The sequence below is a fragment of the Pongo pygmaeus genome, chromosome 3, assembly GCF_028885625.2.
Source record: "Pongo pygmaeus isolate AG05252 chromosome 3, NHGRI_mPonPyg2-v2.0_pri, whole genome shotgun sequence".
NCBI classification, from domain to species: domain Eukaryota; kingdom Metazoa; phylum Chordata; class Mammalia; order Primates; family Hominidae; genus Pongo; species Pongo pygmaeus.
In genome coordinates this window covers 35,439,610-35,460,981 of record NC_072376.2, presented here as the reverse complement: position 1 = coordinate 35,460,981, position 21,372 = coordinate 35,439,610, and the positions used below count along the sequence as shown (strand labels likewise).

Here is a 21,372-nt window from a genome sequence, read left to right as displayed (position 1 = left end):
TGCCCTTTTAAGGAATCTGTAATATTTTTTAAAAATCAATTTCTTAAGTCATGATTTTTTCTTATAGTTGTGACTTAAAGCAGCCTCAACTTTATTAATATCTCTTATGGGGCATACTTTGTGATAGACTTTTGATTATTTTGGTATTCAGTCTAATTTATTTTTGTCTTGTCAAATATCTCCTAAATCAATCATAATGACTACCTCCTCCAGAGTTATTGCTCCATTTCATTACCTCTACTACACCTTAAAATTGGGATCTAAAAGGAAAATAATGAAGATAAATCAAATATGATTTCTCTGTCAGTGTGTTAGCAGATAAACTAGAATCATCTCAGAAATACTCAACTGTTCTTCAAAGAAAAATGGCAGTAATGTTAAAGATTTGTTTTCCTTTCTTAAGAATTTCTTATTCTAACCTGGGGCCAAGTAGAAATCATCAGAATTTGAAAAAAAGAAGGAGAGCAGTTGGTTGCAACCACATTTTTTCTCAGTAACAAATAACTAATATGTTAACATTTTGTTAAAACATAGAGTTGCCCTATAACATCCTTTGTACCCTACACCCCCACATTAGATACCTAGTTGCCAGAAATTTTACTCTGTCCCTACATTTACAATTTCTGTCTATCTACGGCTTGCATTTCATTCGTTTTAGAGTTTTTTCCTGATATGTAGAACAAATTATAACCATATACTTTGCTTGACATTATGTTTTCACCACTTCCTTTTAAAGCAAGAATATTATATAAAAATTTGCTATAATTAAGGGGTTTTAATTTTCTCAATTTTCTTTCTTTATCTGAACTATTTAAAATGTGGACTTCACACGTAAGTAAGAATATATTTTAGAATCTAGCAGTTAATTTCTGCTCATTCATTTAAGGTAAGGAGGTAACATAATTTATAGAGTTAGATAGGAGTAAGTACATTTTTTGTTGCCTCTACTTAAAAATTATTTGTGTTTTTCAAAGGCATTTGATTTCTTAGGAACATTTTGTGCCGTTGCCATTATTGTAATAAAGAGCTAACTAATTTGAAAACAAAGGTAATAGTCCTCAATTTTTTTCAACTCCATATATTATGACTGAACTATTAAGAGAGGGAGAATGAAACTTCATTTACATTGCTATTTAGACAGTGTCATAGCTTACCTAATTAAACCATTATTTATTATTATTATATATTATACTAAACTTCAACATATCTATCACAAGCAAACCATAAATGTATAGCTTCTGTAAGGTTCCAGAATAAATAATCTCAAGTTGCATAAGTCTTATTTTAAGCACTAAAGGTTTTTGAAAATTATCCCAATAGAATATGATACATGAGAATGAAATTTGAATGATCTAAATGGGAGAGAAATACTTATATAGAGAGATATAAGATGTAACTCAAATGCATATTTCTTTGAATTTCTAAGTTTAGATTGCTGTATAAGACAGATGCTATGGAATTAAATTTGCATTAGAATAGTGTAATTCAAAATGCAACTACTTCAAGTAAATTCAGACCTGGAAAGCTGAGCCACTCACTATCTATGAACTTAAAAAAAAAGACAATTTCAGCAAATATAATACAAATCCATAAATTTACCTAGCTGATATAATTTACATTTCATTCCCCATCATGTTTTCTTAAAGCCAAAGATGTAGAAGATATTAAAATAAGACCTAGGCTACTTAAATTGGAAATTTTTCTTTTTTCTTGAAATTGATGATAGTCACTGATATTTACTATGGAGTACCAATTTCCTGACATTTTCTAACATATAATTCTGTGGTGAGAAATCCTATTGGTAAATTTGTATTAACTCTCTGTATCATGCAGTAATCTACAGAAAATTTAAGGTATTTAAATTTAAGAGTTTTGTTAAGCATAATCTATACCCAGAAAGAACAGAAATTCTAAATGTATGACAACTGTTGAAATATTAGAGTACAAACAGCATGAAATAATAGACTACTCTAGGTCAGGATGTTTATGAAGAGCTTTCAATCACAGAAAAGTAGTTCAACTGGATAATTGTAGACATCTCTTCTTTCACTGAATGTGGCTTATTCAAGGAAATATAATTTCTTAGTTTTTCTTGTACATGCTATCCTTCTTTAACAAGGCTATATTTTACTCTTTTACTCACTAAAAGTACATGTTGAATAAACTTTAAAAATATATAAATATATGAAACAGTTTATAACTGAGCAAGTACTGACCATATTTTAGAGGACTGCCAACTCACTTTTATCTAGGTAGTTAGGGAATGCTTTCCAGACTGTATGTCATCAGATCGTTACCATGAAAGCTGGATTGTAGTTCTTGGTATTTTGGTTTGGATAACTCCTGGGATATTAAGATAGGGAGACTAGAAGAGCTTGCTGGTTGGGAGTAATGGACGGAGCCACAGAATTCAGTTTTGGATGTGCTGAGCTTTAAGGGTCTGACGTGTGTTTAAGGATATGTGTCTAGAAGGGAACTAAATACCTAAACCTAAGAGCTCATTGTGTGGAAAGTGGTTTTAGCCTTGGCAGAATACTAAGTCATGCAATTTTAGTGTTAGAGTAAGAATATCAGAGACACAACGCCAGCATTTAAAGAACAGGTGTAACAAAAGAGGCCCTGTGAAGGAACAATCAGAAAAGTTTCAAGAAAGAAAGAGAGCAATGCCACATAAATTATCAAAGGAGTAATTTTTAGGAAAAAAGAGTGCTTAACAGTGTAAAATGATGCGTGAAACCAAGCAAGGCACCTGGACACGTATTGTTATTGTGGTTGATAGTGATGATGGTGGTCATGGTAATCATGACTATTACTTAGAAGTATCCCAGGGTAGAGGACAGAATTTCATGTTAGATATTAAGAGACCTGAATTCATATTCTAGCATGTTGCTTTCTAATCTTGTCACATAATTGTGAGCCACAGTTTTCACATTTGTCAATAAGATGATATAACCTGTCTTCCCTACTTTGCAAAGTTGCATGAGAATCACATGAAAGAAAATATATCTGAATCACTGATTTCAGTGATCAGAAAATATATCTGATCACTGAAAACTCCAGTGCTATCTCTGCATTTATTAACAGTATGCTGAAAATTATACATTCATTGAATATAAACTAAATATATCACTTACACTATTGAATATAAACTAAATATATCACTTACACTAAATTATATTTTAGAAATGTTTATTATAATTCAATGTAATAATGAAAACAGTATAGGAAAACAATTTTCTGATTTCTGCAATTTGCTGCATTAGTAGTAAAATAGCAAAAAAAAAATCTCTGGTACTTTTTTATTAAATCCTGTTCCAATAGTAACTATATTTATAATTTAACTATAAATAATTTAATGATAGAAGGATGTCAACAGGCTACTTGATCTTTTAACCACTGCTACTTCAATGCAGTCTTCCTTCAGTATCCATGGGGAGGTACAGGACACTACCACGTCTCCCCCCTGCCACCTGCTTGTCATGGAGACCAAAATCTGCAGATGCTCAAGTCCCTTATATCAAATGGCAGAGTATCTGCATGTAATCTACGCACATCCTTCCCACACTTTCAATCATCTGTTTATTTATAATACCTAATGCAATGTAAATGCTATGCAAATAGCTATGCTGTGTTTTTTTCTGTTTGTATTTTAAATTGTTATTTTTGTTTTTTCAAACATTTTTTGATATGCTATTGGTTGAATTGACAGATGCGGCATCCATGGATACAGAGGGCCAACTGTACAAATAACATAAAGGAGAATAGATTGGAGTAAAGGGGGCATACTTGGCTTATCCTAAGAAATAGATTACTTTCTTGAAGTGTCACAATATGTCTGTATCTGTTAGCCTTAAAAAGATGCCCCCCCCATTAGTGTTCTAAAAATAAATCTTCAAGTGTTAATTAAAAAAAAGAAAGTAGGAAAGAAAGAAGTAACGTACTTTCAAGCAGCGATTATGCCCAGTTTGGTATCTTCTAATGTAAATTTCACCAAAATGCATTTTGAGTGAATATCATACAGTGAATGAAATATATGAGTAATTCTCCCTCATCAAAATTATAAAAAAAATGCATCTATACAGTCAATTCTGAAGAAGAGAAAATATGCATGATTTTGAATTCGGAAGGACTTTTTAGATGTTATCCTGCAAATATTGCAAAATTACTTGATCTTGGCATAATTTCAAGGGGGTTGCTTCTCATGGAAACTGCCCATTTGTGCCCTTCATCACTTAGAGTACATGGGACAGGTGGAACTTGGAACAAATTATTTTTTAAGATAAGGCACAGCTCTGAAGAAATAGTCTTTGTCAGCAAGAGAAGAAGACAGACACGTGCAGACCACGAAAAATAGATCAATTTGTTGTGTATTTCCTTGTCACTGATCAGATAATATATGAGAGATAACAATAGTTCATAGTTACTGTGAATTTACTATGTGCGCTGGGCTAAATGCTTTACTTACATTATTTTATGTCATCTTCCTACTGTCTTAGGGTTGTTTACTACTACTTACAAATGGAGAAACTGGGACGTAGAGGTATTATGTAACTCTTTCAAGGCAACCTGCTGATAAGTGGAGAAACAGGCATTATAGTCAAGATCTCTCCGTATCCAGCTTATATATTCTGTCCTAAACCCCTTACCCCTTACTATCCTGAAGTCAAGGATAAATCAGTTGTTAGGTTTTTAGACTCTTAGAAACTAAATCTATAAGTCATCAGACTTTTGTAAGGGTAGTTGTTTCTGTAGTGTTTGCCTTAGATTCTGCAACACAGAGAAAAATTATGTCCGCCCTCCATTAATTAAACAAGGACTTACATTCTTCTTGTTCTCTGCCAAGCTCTATTCTGAGCAATTTATATACCACATCCACTGGGTAAGTACTGTATGTATTCTCATTTTGCAGAAAAGATAATTGAGATTTAGAGATTACTGTCTGCTATCTAGCAGAGAATGTGGTTGTCATTCAAGCCCAGGCAGTCTAGTGCCAGAATGTGCTCTTAGTCACTGTATTGTGTCAGCTCTTACCTAGATTGAAGAAGATAAACCAAAGTCTACATTATTTTAAACAGGAAATACAAAATGAATATGTACTTAAGAGAGGTGAAACTGTTACAATGTTTGTTTGTCACAAACCAGGGAAGCCTCAGAGAAGTAAAGAGTAGCTCAAATAAAAGTGAATTTTCTCTCCCTTTATAGCTTGTATGACAGGCGTACCATATTGTAATGGGAGTAACTATTAGATTATCATTTCTGTGGATTTCTTGTAGCCAGGTCAACCCAGCACTGTAGATAAGGCCCATGCCCTTCAAGAAGTAGAAATATTTTCTTTCAAAATACAGTGTTGGCAATAGCAAATGTATGGAATTAACCCAAATGCTCATCAACAATAGACTGGATAAAGAAAATGTGGTACATATACACCATGGAATACTATGCAGCTATAAAAAGGAATGAGATCATGTCCATTGTAGGGACACAGATGGAGCTGGAAGTTGTTATCCTCGGCAAACTAACACAGGAACAGAAAACCAGACACCGCATGTTCTCGCTTGTAAGTGGGAGCCGAATGATGAGAACATATGGACACATGGGGTGGGGAACAACACACGCCAGGGACTGTCCGTGGGGAGGGTAGGGTAGGGGGAGGGAACACATCAGGAAGAACAGCTATTGGGTACTTACATTAATACCTAGGAGATGGGTTGATCTGTGCAGCAAACCACCATGGCACATGTTTACTATGTAACAAATCTGCACATCCTGCACATGTACCCCAGAGTTTAAACGTTGATAAATAAAAAAAGAGTTAAATAATGAAGCAAATATGATGTTTCATGAATTCAAGGGTGATATTAGATCTTGGAGTTTAGTGGCATGAGAGAAAAAATATGGACTGAAGTAGCTGGAAGAATCTTCATGGATGAGTTAGGTCCAGAAGTAGGAATCGAATTTGTACAGAATCAAAGAAAACAGGATTTCTCTCAAGATCAATCAAGTGATTAACTTGAGTCATACCACAAAGACAAGTATTGGTTTTCCAAATAGTGTATTATTATCAATTGAACTTAAATATTATATTTTAGTTTAATAATTTACAGAGAGGTATAGGGGTTGTCCATTTATTTCATGTTTTAAAAGTCAGAAGAGGAGTGTAGGCTTTTGACTTTAGGAAGGTAAGGCTTTAATCATTAGAAAAGTAGGGCTCTGGACAGGGCTTTTATAAAATGATGAAGACGTGTTTTCATAACAAGAATCTGCAGTTGTGTGTTGGAGCATTAGGAAGGTAGGACACGGAGTTAGAGAATTCTGAAATCCAAGGATTAGAGAGAAAAGGAAGTGTGTAGGGTGATAACAATGGGAATGAAGTGGAATTGAATCCCAAAGAGAATTGCTGAAAGAATAATGATTGATTGCTAGCTGCCTGGACATGGAGGGTAAAGGGGGGGATATATATCTGAGAAATGCCATTCCTGGGTGTGTGTTTCTCTCTCCTCTTCCCCTCAACCCCAGCTTCCTCCACCTATCAATTATTCTATTGGGATTTGGGGCTGGTGGTTAGGAGATAACTGCTTTTGTACTAAAAAATTGAAGTTTTCGAATGGCTTAGAAAAACTTTTTTTTGGAGGTGCGAGCTTTTCAGTTTCATTGCCTGGTTACATGATATGTCTGTTCTGCTTAAATAAATTTGGCCATTCTGCTTTGTTTCCTACGTGTGACTTTTAAGAGCTTTTCTAAATTAATAACAAGTTGATAGCTCAATATAACTTACAATACATGTTTGTTTTCTTACCCACAGTTTTAATTCTAAAGATCTTTCAATAAACTGCAACCTACCCTTTCTCATCCTAGCAACTACCAAGAATAGGGGAGGGTTTTATGATTCAGTAGAGGTAACATTATAGTGTAATTTGATTGGAATGAAAGATCAAAAGGTAGTAAATGAAATAGTACCTATTAATGTGCATCCCAGGATTTATCTCTGGGAGAATTTAGTGCTTTGGGGAGTGCATTAAACTTTCAAACCTGTTATACTCACACGAAAACAATAGATGGTTTTCCCTAGTAGCAAGGGAGCTTTCTGTCTAGCAAGAGGTCAAGGGAGTAAAAAATATGAGTGAAGTACCCCAAAGTTGAGAGTCCAACCAGTACCTGAACAGTTTGGAAGAATGAATTACTGGAAGCCATTCAATTCATGACCTTCATTTTGTAACATATAGAGTTACACACAGTGTACCCCAAAGTGTGTAGCTTTATTTTGGCCTTTAATTGGTGGCTTTCTACTTATTTTAACATCTTGGGAACAGATAGGAGTTTGGTTGTGAGAGCTTTTAGAAAGTCTTTTAAATCATAATATTTATCATAGAGCTTCAAATTTCAAAGTATTTTTTGTTCTTCCCTCATCCTTAGCATATATTCCTTTCAAAACTTTCATCCTGAGTCCATTAATAGGGTGCACCCTAAGGTTTATACTCAATATGCTCAATCACATACAATGATTGTTAAAGTGAATGTTACTATTTAAACGATATTTAAAATTTAAACAATAGTTTCCCCTAAGTCTGTTTTTTTTATGACTATGAGTTGTTTACTTTAATACCAGACATAGGCTTATTTCTTGGTAAAAATGGAAAGGTTTATTAATTTGAACAAAAATGTAAATGAAAAGTACTGTCAGAAGGTGTGAATGGATTTTACTGACTTAAGCAATTTAAATATCTATATTTCACAACTTGATTATAACTTGCTTTTAAAAATACCTATTTGTAAGTCAACAAGGCATTATAGATGCCTTTCTTGACTCTCTTGTTCTAAATCAGCTGTATGACCAAGTCCATACAATGTTTAGCAAATTGCTTACTATACTTGTTAGCTATAAAAATCCTTTACAGTATTTCTCTGTGGAATTGAATATTAAGGCATTGTACCAGAAGACAAATTTTAGCAGTATATTTTTCAGTAATTATTTAAAAGTCACAAAGTACCTAAAAGAACCTATTAGTATGACAGTGTGATCAATAAAATACTGTCTGAGGTCCGTATGTGTATCATGAAAACTATCGGGTTTGTTATATATGTTTATTCATGGTTAGGATCAGTAATGTGATTAATCCTGGGCACTTGTGCATCCAGGTGGTCATTCCATGCTCATATATTTGAGTTGTAAGGAACTATTTGTATTTTTAACTTTTGTTCTCTTATGCTAATTTTAAGTGTGAACATTTGTGTATTATTTGCTGCATTAGTAAATGTTTTCCCCAAACAGATTAAGGGTTGTTGGGTTTAAGACTATTTTTTTCTTTTTCTTTTTTTTTTGAGACGGAGTGTCACTCTGCCACCCAGACTGGAATACAGTGGCACAATCTAGACTCACTTCAACCTCCGCCTCTCAGGTTCAGATGATTCTCGTGCCTCAGCCTCCTGAGTAGCTGGTACTATAGCCGCACACCACCATGCCTGGCTAATTTTTTGTATTTTTAGTAGAGATAGGGTTTCACTTTGTTAGCCAGGCTGGTCTCAAGCTCCTGACCTCAGATGATCCACCTGCCCCAGCCTCCCAAAGTGCTGAGATTACAGATGTGAGCCACCGTGCCCAGAAAGACTAATTTTTTTTCTAAAGTTTTTATTTTGTAAATTTTAGAAATGATGCATGGATATTTAAAGTTCTATCACCTTAATACCAGGAAGGTATTAGACTGATAGACCTGATACAGTGTTCTGCCATACATCCTGTGTGTACGTTATCCTACGTAAGGCCCACAACAATCCTTCAAGATAGGTGTCATTACTCTTATTTTACAGGAAAAGCAGAAGCTGACAGCATAATGACCATATCATGGCTATTTGGCTTGAGGTTTCTCTTTCTTTTTATTGTTCTTCAGTTCTCAAGTAAGCAGTTGAATATGTATCTGGATTTCAGGGGAAAGTTTTAGACTGGAGATATACTGACAAATTTGTGCATGATAAAAAGCACATACAAATTTGATGTTCTCACAAAAAAGTGTTTTTGTGTCACAAAAATTAGTTGAAATGATTTCTACGTGAGGCACATTGTCAGTTTTACACACGAAATACAATTACTGTTAAAGGATCTACCCTTTTTTGCACAGAGCCTTTTATTCATAAGCTACAAAAAATTACAGTGCATGGGAGCACAAAGTGTATTGTGCTTTTTGGTTTTGCTTTATATTTATTTCTGCTAGTCTTCAATCCCCTTTTCTATCACTTACTAATTTTTATGTATTTGGGCAGGTCATTATAATTCTCTGAATCTTATTTTCTGGCTTGTAAAACCAGATCAAAATTTATCTAACTTGAATGTCACAGAGTAGGAATCCCAGAAACACATTTAGCCATTTAGAACATGCTAAAAATAAAATGTAAAAATAAGGAGAAAAAGATGAATCATTATAACAATTTAAGTGGAAAATTTAGGGCATGCATTCAAACTATAGAACAACATCTATGGCTGGTGGCTCTGCCTCCTCTTCTTCCACCCTGCAAGGACTGGGCCATGGGCAGAAAATTGTGGGACAAAGGAGGGGAGCTTTTCTGATATAAGCCAGAGTTTTCCTGGGAAGGAAAGAATATCTCAGTTTCTGATGCCCCTGTCAATACAAATTAATCCAAAAACAGATGAATCTGACATGTCTTTATACATCACACATCATCAAAAATGGATTTTAATCACAAACATTTTGTTAGGTATTTTTGATCTTTAAATACCTGTGAAAGCACCTTCCCAGTCTAGCTAGGTGGACCTGACTTTGAATTCTGATGACAGCACTCTTTAGCTGTGTGCCTTGGATAAGTTTCATAATTATATCAAACCTGTTTCTACATCTATAAAATTATATTAATTGTGATTAGTCTACCTGAAAGTGTGATTCTGAGCCTTTAATGAGGCATTCATGGAAAGGGCTAGCACAGTGCTTGCCTCATGCTCCACAAACACTAGAGGTGATTATATGAGTTGTTCACTAAAGGGTGCTCAGATTATTACCATTATGTTATCACTTCATGCCTTCACATATTCTGTCTTTCTGAAATATCCTTTGCCTTTTCCCTTTCCTTTGTGTTCCTGGGAATTCTATAATTTTATTTGTCCCTCTACCACAGTGCCTAACACAAAGCTTGATAGTAAGAAAAAGTACTTTTTTGATGGAAGAATGAATAAAGAAACTACTGAACTAAAGGCAAAGAGATTGAACAGGTTCTTGGTGGAGAGGAGTTTCCCTTAAGGCTATTCTTGAGAAGTGAGAGTCAACAAGCTTTTTTCCGTAAAAGGCCTAGAGTTAATGTTATAGGTTTTGTAAGCCATAAGGTCTCTGAAACAACTACTCAGCTCTGTCCCTGTATCATGTTCGCAGACATGATGTGAGGCTGCATTCCAATAAAACTTTATTTTTATAGGACTAAAATTTGAATTTCATGTAATTTTCGTGTGTCATCAAACTTTTGAGAAATTTTTCTCAACCGTTTAAAGATGTAAAAATTATTCTTAGCTCATGGGCCATATAAAAATAAGCAGAGGATTGGATTTGGCCTGCAGCCATAATTTGCCAATCTCTGAGCTACAAAAATAATGTGTAAACCAAACTGGAGGGAATTCTGGCTTATTAGTCAATGTCCATTAGACCCATCATAATAGTAGGAAAAGGATATTATGGAAATGTGAGGGGTTCTCTCTAGTGATATGTTAGGTTTAAACTTGGACTCAATTATTGTAAAATTCCTCAGTTTCTTCTCTGAGGCAGCAATGTCTAGAAAAGAACATGCATTTAGAATTGGGGTTTTATCAAATATCTTATGTTCTGACTTACAGGTGAGAGCTAAACCTTGGGTCCACACAGATATGAATACGGAAACAGTAGACACTGGGGACTCCAAAAGGAAGGAGGAGGATAATGGCTGAAAAAACTTTCTATCAGGTGCTATGTTTACTATCTGGGTGACTTAATCAATGGAACCCCAAACCTCAGCGTTACACACCCTTGTAACAAACATGCACATGTACTCCTGAATCCAAAACACAATTTTTTTTTTTAAAGTTGAGTTTTAATCTCCTTAAGTTAGCTCTGCAGCCTTGAGAAATCTGCTTAACCTTTCTAAGCCTTAGTATTATCATGTGTAAAATGAACATGATAATCACAATTTTTTGGTGTTATTATTAGAGAGCATATATAATTCGTGGGTGTCTAATAGGTAATCAATAAATTGTAGCAATTTTTGCATGTTTAGATTTAATTTTTCAAATATGTTATTTCTCAAATCAGTTCTGTTTTCTCCTGTTATTTCTTTTTTTAAAAAAATAACTTTTAAGTTCAGGGGTACATGTGCGGGTTTGTTACATAGGTAAACTTGGGTCATGGGGGTGTGTTGTGCAGATTATTTCATCACCCAGATATTAAGCCTAGTACCTATCAGATACTTTTCCTGATTCTCTCCTTCCCCCCACCCTCCACCCTCCAATAGGCCCCAGTGTGTGTTGTTCCCCTCTATGTGTCCACGTGTTCTCATCATTTAGCTCCCACTTATAAGTGAGCACAGGTGGCACTTGGTTTTCTCTTCCTGCATTAGTTTGCTAAGGATAATGGCCTCCAGCTCCATCATGTCCCTGCAAATGACATGATCTTGTTCCTTTTTATGGCCACATAATACTCCATGATGTAAATGTACTGTATTTTCTTTATTCAGTCTATCATTGATGGGTAAATGTTCTACCTTAGCAGTTTTGCCTTTCTTACCCTTGCCTGTTTCACATTTATAAAAATTTCTTTAATGCCTTAAAAATTTGTGGATTTGAGTCAGAATTCTTAAAGGTGTTTCCTTTTTTATCTGCATATTTGCATTGTTTATACCAGTGGGGTTCAAAAGAAATATAATATAAGCCATATATGTAATTATAAATTGTATAGTAGCCACATTAGAAAAAAGTAAAAAGAAATAGGTAAAATTACCAGTATGTTTTATTTAATATCACATATCCAATATCCAAAATACATTTCAATATGTACTTAATATTTTAAAAATTGTGATATATTCTTTTTTTATTATTTTCTTTGAGACAGAGTCTCACTCTGTTACCCAGGCTGGAGTGCAATGGCACGATCTCAGCTCACTGCAACCTCTGCCTCCCGGGTTCAAGCGATTCACCTGCCTCAACCTCCTCCAGTGGCTGGGACTACAGGCACATGCCACCACGCATGGCTAATTTTTGTATTTTTAGTAGAGACGGGGTTTCCCCATGTGGCTAGGCTGGTCTCGAACTCCTGACCTCAGATAATCCACCCGCCTCAGCCTCCCAAAGTGCTAGGATTACAGGTGTGAGCCACTGCACCCAGCCGATATATATTTTTTTCCATATAAAGTCTTTAAAATGTAGTAGAAACTTTACACTTATAGCACCTCTCAACCCATACAAACCACATTTTGTGTGGTTTCTAGCCTGTGGCTACTTGAACAGTCAAGGCAGGCCCATACGTGATAAACAGCAATACTTCAGACACATGGTATTCCCAGAAGTTCACCTTAGACTTTAGTGGTGGTAAACAAGTTCTTATTTTACATTATTAAAACTGACAATACAGAAATGTTTGGTACTGTGTTTCAAATAAGTAAAAATGTACCCAACTCACAAACGTAATGTTGTACTTTACAGACCGGAGTACACTGGGAAGCATCAAAGAAGGAATCTTGAAAATCAAAGAAGAACCATCCAAAATGCTATCTGGAAATAAGTTTCAAGACCGGTATTTTGTTTTACGAGATGGGTTTCTCTTTCTTTACAAGGATGTGAAGGTATAGTATTTGAACATGCATACATTTTTATTTGTGTGGGTATTAACATTCGTATTTTATGCTACTGTCAGCCATCTCTCTTGGAAGTCACTGCCTGTAGTATATAAAATGCATGGTAAGCTGATGATTTCCTTCAGCCTCTGGTATAAGATATTAATACAGTCAGTAACACAGTGAAGAATTTTATAAGGCCTTTTTAGGCACCTCAGATTTTGTAGGACAGTGAATGACTTAAGCCCTGAAGAAAAGTCTAATATGTGTTATAAATCAACATCTCAGTCAATAAAATTAATAGAGAATGTGTGATACCCTAAAATAAAAGGCTTCAGATTAGCTACTGGAAATTAATAAAAGGGGCAATAAAATGACCAAACCCAAAAGTTAAAATAAATCTTTTTAGTATCTCTCCTATACAGTTGAATGAATTGACTCATTTTTAATTTCATATGTATTAGTGTAATCTTATTGATATATTCCCTGTAATTTAGTTCCCTAAAAGATCTTACTAAATAATTGTAGAGTGGATAAGAGAATTAGAGATATAAAAGAGGGAGTAGTTAAATGATGTAGCTATAAAAATATTGAACTTAACATCAGAAAATCTCATCTCTGTGAAGAGCTGGTTACATGAATAAGTAACTTAACCTCTCAACCTCAGTATCCGAATCCATAATTTAAGATAGTATGAGTTCTGCTTGTCAGGTTGTTTTAATGCTTAAAAAATAATATATGATTTTTTAAATATTCTCTGGGTGCAGGTTACACCAGTATGTTCACTTTATTAAAATTCATTGAGCTAAATATGTATGTTTTGTGTACTTTTTATATATGTATTATATATACACTGCAATTTTGAAAAAGCATTAGGATAAAAAAAGCAAAACAAATATGTTCACAGGCGCCACCTCCAGGGATTTGGTTTTTATAAGACTGCAACAGGTTAACAGCATTTTTCTTTAATTTGTTGAAATTTTTTTTGGTTTTTAAGTTCAGGAGTGCAAGTGAAAATTTGTTAGATAGGTAAACTTGAGTCATGGGGATTGGTTTTACACATTATTTCATCACTTAAGTATTAAGCCTAGTGCTTATTAGTTGTTTTTTCTGATCCTCTACCCTCCACTCACCAAAAGGCCCCAGTGGGGGGTGTTCCCCTGTATGTGTCCATGTGTTCTCATCATTTAGCTCCCACTTGTAAGTGAGAACATGCATTGTTTGTTTTTCTATTCCATGTTAGTTTGCCAATGATAATGGCCTCCAGTTCCATCCATGTTCTTGCAAAGGACATGATCTCATTCTTTTTTATGGATGCATACTAGTCCATGATCGTGGTGGATAAGCTTTTTGGTGTGCTGGTGAATTCAGTTTGCCAGTATTTTGTTGAGGATTTTTGCACTGATGTTTCATCAAGGACATTGGCTTGAGGTTTTCTTTTTTGTTGTATCTCTATCAGGTTTTGGTATCAGGATGATGCTGACTTCATAGAATGAGTTAGGAAGGAGTCCCTCCTCAATTTTTTGGAATAGTTTCAGTAGGAATGGTACCAGATCTTATTTGTACCTCTGGTAGAATTCAGCTGTGAATCCCTTCGATTCCTGGGATTTTTGTGGTTGGTAGGCTTTTTATTACTGCTTCAATTTCAGAACTGGTTATTGGTCTGTTCGGGGATTCAGTTTCTTCCTGGTTTAGTCTGGGAGGCTGTATGTGGCCAGGAATGTCCAGAATGTACCTTCTAGCTTTTCTAGTTTATGTGCATAGAGGTATTCATAATATTCTCTGATGTTTGTTTATATTTCTATGGGATCAGTAGTAATATCTCCCTTATTGTTTCTGATTGTGTTTATCAAATATTCTCTCTTCTTTATTAGTCAAGCTAGTGGTCTAATAATATATGTGAAAATTCTTTTTATAAATATAATGTAATAATAATAGCATGCTCATCCAAAGATACCACTAAGAGTATGAATAGGCAAGTCCCAGATTGAGAAAAATGTATTAATAGATGTATTAATTGTCCCAGATTGAGAAAATGTATTAATTAACATATATCAGGAAAAGACTCATATCAGGAGTATAAAGAGCTCTTCTAAATCAACAATAAGAAAAACAGTTCAATAAAAATTTTGGCAAGGATAGAACAGACATTACATGAAGGAGGATGTAGAAATGGCCAATAACCCATTGAACCAAAAGTGTTCAGTATCATTAGTAATCAGGAAGTTAAAATTAGAACCACAAAACACTATTTTACACTCCTTGGTATGACTAAAATCTTAACAGTGATAACACCCAATGTTAAAAAATGATGTAGAGTAATTAGAACTCCCACATAAATTGTTCGTGGAAGGGTAAAATCACACAATCACTCTGTAAAACTATTTGTCAGTTTTCAAATGAAGTTACTAACATAATCTACCCCATGATCCAGCAGCTCTACTCAAAGCATTTGTGAATTATATTCACAAATGCACTTGTACAAGAATTTTCATAAGCAGATTTATTCATAAAAGCTGGTAACTGGAAGCATTCCAAATGTCCACCAATAGGAAAATATTCTATTCATGTAATGGAATACTAAGCAACAAAAATGAATATTAAAACAAGCCACAACATTGGTGAGTTTTTAAAACCTTGGAAACCAAAGAAACTTGACACAAAATAGTATCCTATAAGTCTGTTCATAAGAAGTCTAAGAACAGGCAGAACCATTCTATGGTGATAGAAGTCAGAAAGTGTTTGCTTAGGTTGGGGACAGAGTTTGCTGCAGAATTGCCAAGGAAAAAGGTCAGTGGGGTACTTTCTAGATAGAAATCTTCTTTATCCTGTTTTGGATGGTGGTCACATGGGGGTATGCAGCAACAACTCTCTTTGAGATTCAAGTAGTACCAAGGCAATTACTTTAAATGTAGAATGGAAGTCAGCAGGACCTGGAAAATACTTTTTAAATATTGAATTATAAAATTCACTTGGGTAAACATTGCTTGCACACTTATAAGTGAATGGTGCTTCACTGTGTTCTGTTGTGGAGATGCACAAAGAAAGACCAGACTGTAACATCTGTTAATATGTTCCAAAGAAAGAATTGTTAGGCAGCTTTCCAAATCCGTGGCTGTATTGTTCTGTGGCTGCTGTTGAGCACTCCCTGTGCTTTAATTACTTTCTCTGTGTATTCCTCCAGCAGAGGAGCCTCCGTGTGGGCATGAATAAATCATAGTAGCATTGTATTCTGTGTATACATTCCAATGTTTGCTTTCCTCAAGGACAGTGGAATGTCTGGGCCGGAGACTAATAAAACAGCCTGAATTTTGCAGCCCTTATCACAGATTCATATTATATACTGCATTTGAACCCCCACTTGATATCCAGAAGGGAGTCTGTGTGGGTATCAAGTGGTTACTATCATTTATTATCATTCTTCAATTTTACCCATAGAGGAATAGTAGATTTCGTAGAATTATGGGGTTATGTGATGGAACACATCAGATTTTAAGGTTCACAAACTTTACGTTTATGCTTGTGAAAATACAGGCTAGACTTCACAGCTTATTATTCTAGTCAGCTAGAACTGAATCTGCTAGAATTTTGTTTGGTTTTGTGCAGTGGACCACCCACCTTGATTTTCAAAAGACTGATTTCTTTAATCACGTTCCTTGCATATACATAATATGTTGGTTAAGGATCACTTTTGCAGTTGGCATATTTAGAAATCAACCTGAACTTTTTCATCCCGTCAAGAAACTGACACTTTTCATTGTGTAGCAACAGAAGGTTGCTAAAAACAAATATAGTAGTTTGTGGTAGTAGTAATGACAGTGCAGTAATAATAGCAGCAACTAACATTCAGGTGGCTACTCTATGCGAAGCAGAGTCCCATACATTTTATTTGGATTATCTCATTTTATCTATACAGTTACCCCCACGAAATTGGTACTCTTATTCCCACTATGCAGATGAAGAAATAGACTCTCAAAGACGTTACATAACTTGTCCAAAATCACATACACGGTAAGCGATGGAGTCAGAATTCATTTCCAGGCATTAGACTCCAAAGGCTCTGTGCAGAAACTTACAAAGGAAATTTAACATTTGTATTACCTTAGTGTTTTTGCTGAAAGAATTTTATGTGTAGAGAATAAGTTTACTTTTATTAAATAGTATCAAACATTTTTAAATAAGGAAATGCAAACAGTTCAGTTTTTATAGTGTTTTCTCTCAAGCTGATGTACACTTTAATATCTGCCACAAGGAAGGCTGTTCATGCAGTGACTTTTACAGATGCATTGTTTTTGTAAGTGAGATGAAGGGTCTCATATCCCTTAACAGATTAAGTTTAGCTTTAAGAATTTGTATCTTTTTGAAAGGATCATCTTGCTCAATCTGAGCTAACTTATATAACCTGGTAGGCAGTGATAGTCTCAAGAACTTCTCTGAAAAGAGTGCTCTTTAAGGACACTGAACACATTTTTTAATAACAGTGACCTCAAGTTATGGAATTATTGTCTGATTATTAAGCATTTGAAAGTTATATTTGCATATCTGTCAGAATAGATTAATGCAACTGATACTTTAATTTTTACATTTTGAAAAGCAGATGAGAGATTCATGCTTTTCCTTTAAACTCAAACTATGATTATTTTCAGCACATGATTTCATTTTGTTATTTTTTCATGTTACTGATCTGTCCCTATTAATAGTGATGGTGAAGCCATTGGCGATGTTAACTTTTTAAATGATTTTATAGTAAATCATCAATAGTAAAATCTAACCTTTTTGAGTAAAGACTTAGCATTTGTTTTAGTGGTTGCCATTAATATATGCTTGCTTGTATATATTTTAAAAATGATTTAGTTAAAAGGGAGGAAAAATTACAAATTGAGAAGTGTATTTAAAGTGACTTTGTGTTAATTAGAGATAATTTAAGAGTACTCATTAAGGACAAATTGGGGTAATACACAGGGAAAGATATCTTTTGTTCTGCAAGTTTTCCCTGAACAGAAAATGTTAATTGTTTTCAGACTTAATTTACATAAAAGGAGAGAGGTTTCAGAGAATATTACCATTATACCATTAATGATGTGAAGAAAGCAAATGGGTAAAAGGGATCATTAAAAGATGCCTATACTTCAATAAGCAAACTCTTTTTAGGTGCCAGGAATAATTTTTTAAGCACGCTCATTTAATTGGCTAACTTAAAAACTTCACTTTGAAATAGAGTGGCTACACGTTTCAGACTTCATAATAGTCTAGTATATTGAAGTTTTTGGAGAAGTTCTCTGTAAGTTACACATACCGATAGAGAAAGTTGTAATAAGCCAACAGTAAAGCGATCTTGCCAAACGACATTTCCTTTTATAGAACTTTCCATTAAGATCTATATAGCTCTTCTTTATGAATATTCAGTTTCAAAACTGAAATGGAAAATAATGTGTTTCTACAATTGCTGATCTCCTCTCAAATTATATCATTTGTGTTTCTTTGGACAGGCTGTGGTATAAAGTAATGAGCCTGCATGCCAAGAGTGACTTGGGCAGTCAATTACCTCGACTCTCAATCTACTTATTACCAAAAGTTTTTCAAAATGTAGGCAGTCATGAAATCATCAATGTCCTGTGTAAATGAAGACTGGTTCAGGCACAGTGCTTCTCATTCTCCTATATGCAAGTCCTATCTTCCCCATACTGCTAGAGTTGCAGCCAACCCTGCTGCCTCAGTTGGGACTGCGTCTGAGGGAATAGCAATCAAAATTATTAAAAGGAACACAAACCTTGGTTGTAATTTGATTTAACCTCTGACACAGGTGGCTAGGAGTCACCTATACTGCATACATTCCTGATAGCTCTCCTCTCCTTGAATGTATCCTACTGTGGGCACTTACTACCTTACAAAGCTACCTCATACTAGACAGTTCAAATTGTTAAAATGTTCTTCCTTAAAATTCAGCAAATTAGCAGGCTACAGAATCAATATACAAAGATCAGTCCCCACCTGGATTTAAAAGAGAAAATGCAAGAACTACTTGAAAACAGCCTTAAGAAGTGGAAGCTTATGAGAAAAAAACTATAGACTTCTCTGATAGGAGTAAAATTGGTGTTAAATCTGCTAATATTGATTTATAGGTTTAATGCAATTATTTTCAAGTTTGCAAAGGAAATTACTTTTATAACTTTTCAAAAATATTTGACAATTCACCTCAAAGGATAAATAGATAAGAATAATTTGAAGACATTTTGGGAGATAAGTAAAATGGATTTGAGTTATTTTCCCATCCAACTATTAAGATATACAATAAAACTAAAATACTTAAATATTATAATCCTTGTATAAGAGTGAACAAAGAGCAATGGTGCGGTGCCATAAATTTAGGTAAACAATGTTATATTAGAATTTAATTTTAATATGTCACAAGAAGTGCACGTCTAAAGGGATGTTTGTTCCATAAATTTAGGTAAACAATTTTATATTAGAATTTAATTTTAATATGTCACAAGAAGTGCATGTCTAAAGGGATGTTTGTTCCATAAATTTAGGTAAACAATTTTATATTAGAATTTAATTTTAATATGTCACGAAAAGTACACGTCTAAAGGGATGTTTGTTCCATAAATTTAGGTAAACAATCTTATATTAGAATTTAATTTTAATATGTCACAAGAAGTGCACGTCTAAAAGGATGTTTGTTCCATAAATTTAGGTAAACAATCTTCTATTAGAATTTAATTTTAATATGTCACAAGAAGTGCACATCTAAAGGGATGTTTGTTCCATAAATTTAGTTAAACAATTTTATATTAGAATTTAATTTTAGTATGTCACAAGAAGTGCATGTCTAAAGGGATGTTTGTTCCATAAATTTAGGTAAACAATCTTCTATTAGAATTTAATTTTAATATGTCACAAGAAGTGCACGTCTAAAGGGATGTTTGTTCCATAAATTTAGGGAAACAATCTTATATTAGAATTTAATTTTAATATGTCACAAGAAGTGCTCGTCTAAAGGGATATTTGTTCCATAAATTTAGGGAAACAATCTTATATTAGAATTTAATTTTAATATGTCACAAGAAGTGCACGTCTAAAGGGATGTTTGTTCCATCAATTTAGGGAAACAATCTTATGTTAGAATTTAATTTTAATATGTCACAGGAAGTGCACGTCTAAAGAGATGTTTGTTCCATAAATTTAGGGAAACAATCTTATATTACAATTGAATTTTCATATGTCACAGGAAGTGCACGTCTAAAGGGATGTTTGTTCCATAAATTTAGGGAAACAATCTTCTATTAGAATTTAATTTTAATATGTCACAAGAAGTGCACGTCTAAAGGGATGTTTGTTCCATAAATTTAGGGAAACAATCTTATATTAGAATTTAATTTTAATATGTCACAAGAAGTGCTCGTCTAAAGGGATGTTTCTTCCATCAATTTAGGGAAACAATCTTATATTAGAATTTAATTTTAATATGTCACAAGAAGTGCACGTCTAAAGGGATGTTTGTTCCATCAATTTAGGGAAACAATCTTCTATTAGAATTTAATTTTAATATGTCACAAGAAGTGCACGTCTAAAGGGATGTTTGTTCCATCAATTTAGGGAAACAATCTTCTATTATAATTTAATTTTAATATGTCACAAGAAGTGCACGTCTAAAGGGATGTTTCTTCCATCAATTTAGGTAAACAATCTTATATTAGAATTGAATTTTAATATGTCACAGGAAGTGCACGTCTAAAGGGATGTTTGTTCCATCAATTTAGGGAAACAATCTTATATTAGAATTGAATTTTAATATGTCACAGGAAGTGCTCGTCTAAAGGGATGTTTGTTCCATCAATTTAGGGAAACAATCTTCTATTAGAATTGAATTTTAATATGTCACAGGAAGTGCACGTCTAAAGGGATGTTTGTTCCATCAATTTAGGGAAACAATCTTATATTAGAATTTAATTTTAATATGTCACAGGAAGTGCACGTCTAAAGGGATGTTTGTTCCATCAATTTAGGGAAACAATCTTATATTAGAATTTAATTTTAATATGTCACAAGAAGTGCACGTCTAAAGGGATGTTTGTTCCATAAATTTAAGTAAACAATCTTATATTAGAATTTAATTTTAATATGTCACAAGAAGTGCACGTCTAAAGGGATGTTTGTTCCATAAATTTAGGGAAACAGTCTTCTATTAGAATTTAATTTTAATATGTCACAAGAAGTGCTCGTCTAAAGGGATGTTTGTTCCATCAATTTAGGGAAACAATCTTATATTAGAATTGAATTTTAATATGTCACAAGAAGTGCACGTCTAAAGGGATGTTTGTTCCATCAATTTAGGGAAACAATCTTCTATTAGAATTTAATTTTAATATGTCACAAGAAGTGCACGTCTAAAGGGATGTTTGTTCTATCAATTTAGGGAAACAATCTTCTATTATAATTTAATTTTAATATGTCACAAGAAGTGCACGTCTAAAGGGATGTTTGTTCCATCAATTTAGGGAAACAATCTTCTATTAGAATTTAATTTTAATATGTCACAAGAAGTGCACGTCTAAAGGGAGGTTTGTTCCATCA

At 33.9% G+C, this 21,372-nt stretch overlaps 1 protein-coding gene across 6 annotated transcripts in view; it reads left to right on the top strand.

Annotated features, from left to right (window-relative positions):
• ARAP2 (ArfGAP with RhoGAP domain, ankyrin repeat and PH domain 2) overlaps positions 1 to 21,372 on the top strand; it is a 247,505-nt gene that overhangs the window by 140,324 nt on the left and 85,809 nt on the right. For all 6 annotated transcript variants that reach the window (XR_010126032.1, XM_054484483.2, XM_054484485.2 and 3 more), the window contains one exon: positions 12,665 to 12,804. Coding sequence is in view for 5 of the 6 variants with exons in the window: in XM_054484483.2 (XP_054340458.1) it covers positions 12,665 to 12,804 (140 nt within the window). In the remaining variant the exon portion in view is untranslated. The remainder of the gene's footprint in view (positions 1 to 12,664; positions 12,805 to 21,372) is intronic.